The sequence below is a fragment of the Prunus dulcis genome, chromosome 7, assembly GCF_902201215.1.
Source record: "Prunus dulcis chromosome 7, ALMONDv2, whole genome shotgun sequence".
NCBI classification, from domain to species: Eukaryota; Viridiplantae; Streptophyta; class Magnoliopsida; order Rosales; family Rosaceae; genus Prunus; species Prunus dulcis.
The window spans coordinates 11,421,207-11,430,681 of NC_047656.1; the positions used below are offsets into that span (position 1 = coordinate 11,421,207).

General features: G+C 37.2%; 1 protein-coding gene across 1 annotated transcript; it reads right to left on the reverse strand.

The window, feature by feature from the left end:
* Positions 1–3,149: 3,149 nt before the first annotated feature.
* Positions 3,150–4,839, reverse strand: LOC117633512 (E3 ubiquitin-protein ligase PUB23-like). Its single transcript, XM_034367148.1, has one exon. The coding sequence runs from the start codon at positions 4,639–4,641 to the stop codon at positions 3,424–3,426; it is 1,218 nt and encodes a 405-aa protein (XP_034223039.1). The 5' UTR covers positions 4,642–4,839; the 3' UTR covers positions 3,150–3,423.
* Between the last annotated feature and the right edge of the window lie 4,636 nt (positions 4,840–9,475).

Here is a 9,475-nt window from a genome sequence, read left to right on the forward strand (position 1 = left end):
GTAGCCAGTTTCCTACTCTAGGGTATATTTTCCTTTTCCGAATCCATGGAAGCTTCTTTTATAAAGCTCGAAGCTTTTATTAATTAGTCTCTAGAAGCTTCTGTTAATCAAGCTTAAGTAGGCTTATATATAGACCATTCATCTAACATAAATTAACCATAGAAATTCTCTCCCGGAACTCTTTCATTTTCTTGGTCTTTCTGCTTCGAGATTTGGCAGTTAAGATTTTCTAATTGATGTACCATGAAGCTGCTTAACCACTCATTGAATCCCCAAGGAGGAAAAATTAGTGTCAAAACCCTATTAATGAAAATTACTTATAATAATATTTGGTCAAGATCAAGGACTGTAAAGATTGATAGAGTCCAAGTGGTGCCTCTGCCGGTTTTCAAAGGATGCATGGTTTCGTGGTTCCAAGGGAGGGAGGGAAAAGTAGTCAGTCTACTTGTTGTGCCGTTTATAATTGTCACTTGGATTAAAAAGCAAAGAATATGAAAATGTCAAATTCATTGGAATCACATCTTGTGGGGCTGAAAACCATGCATTGCCCAGGTTTGAAAATTTCTTGGAACAAGTCCCTGAATAATCTATTTTATTATTTATGAGTGTATTAGTGGAGGTTGGCAAGGTTTAGGTTAGAGATTTTGGGGGGATTACATGAAATTTAGTGCAACACATGATCCCAGAAACGCCCATGATCCAAGATATATATAACTAACTTCCACAAATCATCTTCCAGCCGACAAACATCTAGTATAAAGTGCCTGCAAAGTTTGATCAAATCATATATTGATCAATAATAAAAAGATTAGTGGTCCCTTAATTCCAAATCTATCTTATTAATTACATTATCAAGTTAATTATCAATTAAAAAACTGCACGTTATGAATACAAAATGCTGCAAATCCCCTAGCTCTATAACCCGGTCATTGCCACAAAAAACTACTAAGAGATGTAACCAAACAGACCGCAAGAAACTCAAAATCCACTTGTTGTGGTGAGGCTGGTGGAAGTAGAATGACCACGTATGTTGATATTCTCTATGTTTAATTCGGGGTAACTTAGTAATACTACGTGACCTAATTCTTTATATGTACAAATTGACGACTCCCTAGTGTTGAAGATCCACAAAAAATGAATGGTTGATATTTATTTGGGCAACTAATCATAGCAAAGCTCCTCAATGAATAGTGTAATGAATCAATATAGAAAATTAAAAACATCACCTAGTCAAAATCAAATGCATGTAACTTATTATTATATTAGTTTTCATGCCAAACGTTACAGGTTGCTCATCTACCACGTAATCGATCATATGATCTTGGTGAACGACGTGAAAATTGATTTGCTTCCATGGATGCAATTGCAAGCTGCTAATGCTGACTGCTGCTGAGACTGACTACGACCCGATCAAGTTATTGGATATCCAATTTGAAAAAAATACGATACGGAGGAGACAGCATGGTTGCCCATCATATTCATGATATCACATTAAAAATGTCGGACCAACTTTGGATCAGATTTCATCTAACGATACAGAGCCAGGTAACCATTGTGAAATCTGTACCGTACACGTGGAGGCTCGGGATTGGCAGGGATTTATGATGAAATTATGAGTTGACTAGGGGAGGGGGTGGTGGAGTGGTGTTCATTTTCTTGAGAGTTGAATCTCACATAGTAAATAACGAATTTGCACCACATGTTTGCTTCTTTGGCCATAAAATTCGTGACACTTTTGCTTTTGTGTTTGTGGAAAAAGGTACATGGACATGATTCTTACATATTCTCAATCATAATATTTGTAGAATTTACGTGACATGCATATAACAATAATCGCAAATTGATAAAATTGGAACGTATATAACACTTCATGACTTTCCCACCTGTGTGTGCGCTTTACAACTCAGCATAAACTGCAATAATCCAGTTTCCAACATCTCATGAATCATGTAAGTCAAAGTCCGAGCTGGCAATGTTTTCCACGTCCCGTGGGTATGGAACCAAATATACGGTCCACATTCATTCCAATGAATACAGGTACCGGTATCATTAGCATTTTGTTTTGCAGAATAAACAAGGTACGTACTTAGAGGTTTTGGGAAAGGGAAATGTATTGGTTCATACATACATACATGTGTGTTCAAAATTCCAATCCACCCTACCCTAGCTAACTAACCGACCTGATCCATTTGTGATCGGGTTCGATAAATTTGGAGGATTGAATTAAATAATCAGATTGGGACTCATGAGTGTGAAACTACACAAAAGAAACAAGGAAAGTGAAATTTTTTTTTCAAAGAAGCACAATACCGAAAGTAGAAAGAAATTAAGAAAGGAAAAAAGGAAGAAGAAAATGTGAGGGTAAAGAATTGTCCATTACCATTGCTTTTCCCAGAGGAAGGTGAGTTGCGATAAAGGGAAATTTCTTTATCGGCGCCGCACACAGCATGTGCTGCAGTAAGGTCCCAGCCGCAATTTGATTTTACTAGATGGAGGGGGGAAGTTTCCCCTCTCTTCTCTTTTATATACTAGAAGGTAGAAGGCCCTACTGGATTTTGCAGATACATCACATCATGCGTCTAATGTCTTAGTTAAATACACCTTGATGCTGTATGAGATAGACTATGAATTTATATTTTATAATATAATAATAAATATGAATAAATTTACAAGGTGTATTTAACTTGAACAAAACGTACACCGTTATATATACGTGTACAAGTAGTAATCACATCACAGAATCAGCAATATAAATCTTTAATTATAATGCAAAGTCAAATACAAAATGTTGTACTTGTTTTGCTGAAAAGGAAAGCTGTAACCAAAAAGAATTAATAATCCCATTGTTTATCTGTCGTATTAGGTATATAGAAAGTACATAATATAGAATTCGGTCCACAAAGATGGGCAAATTAAATTGTATAACACACTTGGAACGAAGATATGACTATTTTCTGTGGCTGGCTGGCTTTTTTGAGGGAGAAAGTCTAGGTCTATAGCTAGTGGGTGCTGGTGCTGCTGGTGCTGGACCAGTTCTCAATCAATTTGCATGAACATGGTGACCCAGAAACTGCTAAAAGTATGGGCTTATTAACACTAATCTTTGGATTTCTCTGACCACAAATTAAAAAGAAAGCAAAAGATTTCGATTTCTCATAAACGACTCAAATTCCAGAACAATGAAATGATCTGGAAAATATATGTAATCTCAGTCCAAATATATATCGAGCAATTAACTTCAGAAGGACCAATTAGACCATGAACCAAAACAGAACAAAATCCATACGAATGTGATCAAACATTTAAGGGACTTGCCCGTTAATCTGTATATATATTTTTATCATAACCTACCATCCAATAATGTACACAAAAATGGAAAATTACTGAAAATATATAGAGAAAGCAACACTTCTTTCTCAATCTCTATGAAGGATAAGAAGAAACCAAACTGCTTGGTATACAAGTAGAGTTCTTCCATGTCCTTGCATGCAATTTCAAGATCTCTCTGGCCTTCTCCTTGGTCTTGCTCCCACTGTCCACTTGAAGCACCAAGCACAGCTTTGCCACAACACCCAGTTGCATCATCTCCTGCAAAACACTCGGGGTCGCCGAGAACTTGCAAATGGAGAACAAAATCCTCACAGCCCTTTCGCTCCCCACCTTCGAAACTCTCATTATCTTCTTCGAAATCACCGCGAGTCCTGCCCCGTGGTTCAGCAGGGCTGCGCGGCCTTCTGCGCAGGCGCATATCATGTCAAGAACCATCAGTGTCATTTCCAAGGTCCTCCTGTCTGCAGATGTATCAAGGAGAAGCTCGATCAAGACATTAACCGCCCCGGCTTCCAAGGCCTTGACTCGGTTTCGTCCCCAAGGGCAGAGCTTGATGAGCAGCTGCAATGTGGCTTTTGAGGCCTGCTGTGAGATCTGATCATTCAAGACCTGAACGACTTCGATGAAGAATTCAGGTCTTACGTTTGTCATCTTCATTGGGTCGTCAGCCACCTCGAACATTGATCTGAATAACATCACTGCATAAGCTCGAGACTCGTAGCTTCCACGTTGCATGAGCTTGATCAAGGCGTCGATAAACTCCCCTTCTTTGCCTACAAGTGTTTTGAGTGCGTCTTCGCTGAGATTGAGGTTGTAGAGGATGCTCAAAGCTTCTTCGCTTTCAACATTGTTGTTGTTTCTGACGTTGTTGATGATCATGGAAGACAAGAACTCGCTTGCGCCGGCGGCTTCGATGCTTCTCTTGTTGGCTTCACTGTGGGACGCCATGGACCGGATTTCTCCAAGGCATCTCGACAAGCACAGTGGAGACTTTTTGGCTTCTCTGAAGAGCTTGGCGATCTGGGTTTTGCTGACAGGCGGCTTCGGAGTAGGGATCCGCTCGATGCCGTGAGAAGCGTTCAAGGTGCACCAAGCTTGGAGCAGCCGGCGGAGAGTGTGGTTTGGGGTGATGTCAGAGTCCGAAACCACTTGTTTGGTGACGGGGCAGGTGTTGTTCTTGCTCAAGAATAGCCATTTCTCGATACTTTCCCGGTCGTAGGTTATCCCGGTTGTAATTGTGACGGGGTCTTTCATGATTTCCAGAGAAATGGGGCAGATGAAAAATGAAGGAACATCAATTTCTAGATCCATTGATGGAAAAAGAGCGAAAACGCAGAAGGGAAAAAACTGGTGGAAATCAAAACTAAGAAGGTTTTACTGAGGATTATGAACAGGGATCAAAAGAATTAAAGGAGGTTTTGTGTGTAGAGTGTTTGATGATTGATTTGATGATGAAGGTGTTTGATATAGTTGTGAAATGGTTTGAATAAGTTCATGAGGTTATGAGAAAGGGGTTGAGTTTTTATTTATATATATGTGGAGATGGGGAGGAAAGTGAGAAATTTTCAAAATGAGAAAGTCAAAACACGGGTAATATGAGCGTTGAGAGAGAGTAGAGAGAGAGAGAGAGAGAGAGGAAGATGAAGATGAAGACTTTTCCAAGTTATTGAAAGGCTCAAGTTTGATGAACTTTACCAAGTCATTAATTATGGAGGGGATGGTGGGGTTAAGGGGCTAAATTAAAATTGCACAAGGTGAAATGCACATGCAAATAAATACAAAATTTTGGGCAAAGATGCATTAGGAGTTTCCAAACCCGGCCTTTGACTTTCTCTATGTTGAAAAAAGAAAACACGACATAATAATTTTCCTTTTTTTCTTTATGGCTCGTGCCAATTTAAATTCTGCTTTGCCTGCTTGCCGACAAAAGGCAATGGCTGTGGGGGCTATTTGGTAATGCCTTCTCACTCCATTCGTTTACTTGGCCATTTGGGTTGTTGCCATTGCCCACATCCCATTTGTTTTGACCAATACAATGGTCTTTCTTGGGTTTTATGGCACGTGGAGGAAATATCGGCCGTTTGAATTGCATGTGAAGTACGTTGATCTTGTTGATGAGAGAGAGAGAGAGAGAGAGGAGGTGAATAATTTTGTTAAGTCAACCGAATTATCTGATTGAAAGTTACTAAAGTATTGTGCTTCATTATGAAAGTTACTAAAGGAGGGAGGTGGACTGGTTGGTTTCATTCACTATGATTTGCACTCATTACTAGAGATGGTAAAAACTATAAATTAACCAAGTAACCAATAACGGCTAGATTCTTTTTTTATTTTATTTAAAAATTATATCTTTAGCAAGACAACAAGGGGAAAAAGAGAAGAAACTTATTGTGAATCATAATTTCATTACCAAACAATAGGAAAAAAGAGAGGTCTACTTACTAGACAAAATGCTATGATAGCATGAATGAACTCGAGATTTCACACCAAAATAAATTAACAATAAAGGGAATAATTTAATTTTTTTTATAATTCTATGTAACGTTTCTTAAATTTCCAATATAAGACAACTATTCATTTTATATTTTCACACACTTCAAGTGATCCATGACTTTCACCATTGTACCTCACCATCCTTCACTATTGATACAATTGGATTTAGAAATAGCCGGTCTACAAAACATGGTTAACATTGCGACCAATCATGATCGAAAAATGGTCACTTGAACGACCATTGAAACCCACTTTTTTTTTTTTTGAAGAATATAAAGTCTCACATTAAAAACTTGACTCAATAAAATACAATATACAATGAGTGGTTAAAAGCACTAAGGTTTTTATGATAAACCCTCTCACCTACTGGGTTTTGTGTGTGTGGTTAATTTGAAGACAATATCGGTGTTGCTAATAGTGTGTCATTGGTCAGTATCCTTGAAATTTGATATGGTATCAGACCAAAGTGGTTAATTGACTGGGCCAGAAGTACTGGGCACTTACCCTTATCCCTTACTCAATATATGATGTTCATATGTTGGACTTGAATGTTTCCCCTTACTCTTTATCCAATATGTAATGTCCACATGTTGAGCTTGAATGTTTGATTTCAATGTGTAATTGGTTCCACATGTGGCTCACTATGTGGTGATCCCACGTGAGGGGACGTGTTGACGAATATAAAGTCCAACATTATAAACTTGACTAAATAAAATACAACGTATAATGAGAGATTACACTCCTAATAACACCGAGACTTTTTGTAATAAAACCCCACACCTACCATATTTTGTAGGTGGCTAAGTTGGGGACAACTTTGTTGCTAGTAGTGAACTGTTTGTCCGTCTCTCTGAAATTTAACATTTCTTATGTGAAAATCTTGTATGAGAATGTGGTCTAGGAGTGCAAATCTTAATAAAAACTTTGATAATGAGTTTTATGATTATTAAGATATAGTCAAATCTTAACAATAATCATTCTGATAATGAGTTTTATCATTGGTTGAGATATAATCAAATGTTAACAATATTAGTTTTGATAATAAGTTCTATGATATATTCTTGCTTACAACATTTATATATAATTTCTCTCTCTCTCTCTCTCTCTCTCTCTCTCTCTCTCTCTCTCTATCTCTCTCTCTCTGTGACATTCAAATTCAACCCCTCACATACTAGTGATGCGACTAATTTTATGAGAAAGAGGTTGTAGACCATATGTGTGGTGTGGATAGCTCATCTCTTGTAATTGCCTAACCCCCTAAAAAAACTATTGATGAAAAATACCTCTTAGTTGACTTGTGTATCAATTGAATACACTTTTTTTTCCCCATAAGCTTCCAATAAATAAAAAAACTAATTAAGTTTTATTATTATTATTTTTAATAACTGTGTTTGTGTATTTTTATATTGAAATACTGTAACAATGACATTTTCTAACGCGTAGTCGAATGCCTACTAATGACGCAAGAGGTTTTTATATCCAACTGCGTGATAAAAATCTGGCAAGAATTCGCATGGCTACATTTGTTGCCTGCTGGATACCCAGATTTTGTCCCTATCAATATCAATTTTTGAATCTTGTCCAACATGATCAGGCCAAAATACAACAGTGTCGTTTCCTACGTGAACAGAAAACACGACGCACACACGCACACGTGGTTGAAGATTTGTTGCATGGTTTGCTTCTTAGAATATTTTGCACACGTGGTTTAAGTATTAGTACCTAATTTATTGGTTGTTATGCTTGTTATTGTTTTTCAATTAAGTTTTCACTTACGTATATGTTCGTATTTTGAGGGGTAAGGTTTAATATGTTTTTGACTAATGTATGTTTTTTTGCTTATTAATGAAATTTACTCGTATTGTTGAATTTTTATTTTTTCGATTGAAAATTTTAATCTGAAAGTTAACCCAAGTTATTTTTTAATCCTAAATTCGTGCTGACGACCGTAATGATAACTTGTCCAAAAGATTGTCACATATGATTTCTTTCTCTCACGTGCCCAAATACCGCTACTACTTTTGGTAAGTAGAAATAAAAGTAGAATTAATATTATTACGCAGTGGCAAACGTGTGCCCGCAGCGTTAGGGCCGCCAGGCACAACTCAGCTCTCAACTCAAAGTCTCAGGGGCTTATCCATCCACAGCCATAAATGGCCTTTGAGAGGCTGAGAATGAGAGAGGCGTTTTCAAACTTTTCATATTCGTTCTTGTGGGCCTGTGTGGATGTGACCGCACATCGCATATTTGCTGACCACCAAGAGCCGTGTTAACTTTATCCACACTCCATATGGCCAGTTGTTGAGGAATTTTTCGGCACGGGTTGAACACCGTCACACGTCATGTTATCATATTATTTTCACGTATAATTCTGTTATTATTGAGAGGAAATTAAGAAATATCTTATATTAGAAAAGTTACAAATCTTTGTTTTATTCAAAGTTGGTATACTTTTTATTGTCAATTTGTTTTGGGATGGAGTCTACTTTCTATTTGGAATTAAAATAGGTTAACTTATATATAAAGCTCAATAGTCATACATGCTTCATGTTACCCGTTTTAGTGGTGGATGAGCCACTTTAAGGCCAAGGCTTCCCCTTCACCCGGGCCAAATTTTTTTTCTTTCTAAACTATTATTCATACCTTGTGTTATTTTGGGTAACTAGCAATGGAAAACTTGTTAATAATTTAAGTATATGGCCCTTCCGACCAATGAGTACATGAAGAAATGAAAAATCAACCTTATGAATTATGAATTATGAAGGGTTACGTTGAAGTGATTGGTATATTTGCTGGTTGCATGTCCATAGTCTTAATTAGTACGTACGCTATTCATCGTCCAAATTAGGAAAAGTCTGTGTTTTGAATACCTCATTACCCGCAACAACCAATATGATGTCTGGCTGGCTGCCTCTGAATCTCTGATTATCTTGGCTACTGCCTCTAATTGACCAATTGATGATGATTTAGTTGTAGTTATGGATGAGAAAGGAAAAAGAAGAAAATTTTGTACATGTCGGGCAGCCATTTTGATACATTTATTTCCCCAGAGCCAAATCTTGAATCTTCTTGTGTTCAATTCCATCTATTTTGCATGTTAGCATTATCACACTACAATATCAANACTTGACTTTTTACGACGTAATCAAGGGCTGCTAAGCAATTGCATTATTGGAGGATTGCTTTGCATATGTTTATAATCTTACGACATGCCTTGCATATGTTCGTTCCTCATAAGTCACAAGTAAAATTCAAACCCAATTTTCTTTTGATCGATCAGGTTATGCAGAATACTCTTTTTTATTGATTTAGTTTGACCTAATTAGCTAGGAATCAGTCAGATCTGCTAGTGGATGGCTTTCAATTCTACAAACAAAAAACCTTCCTTTTTGAGCAACCTGTGGTGGGGTTGTTTTTTTTTTCCTTTTCTTTTTCGCTTAGGGACAGTTATATTTCCACTTCGAGAGCTTGATTTATATAAATAGTGGGTGAGTACTAGTTATGAATTTGTGCCTAATGTTTAGTTAAAGAAAGGGGCTTTGGAAGACCTGAAATTTACACAACATCCACATGGTGCATCGAAATCCTCTTTGGCTGGTATTCAGTTGACTTTCCAGATCAATCGAAGTTATGCATCTTCAATAAAAATTAT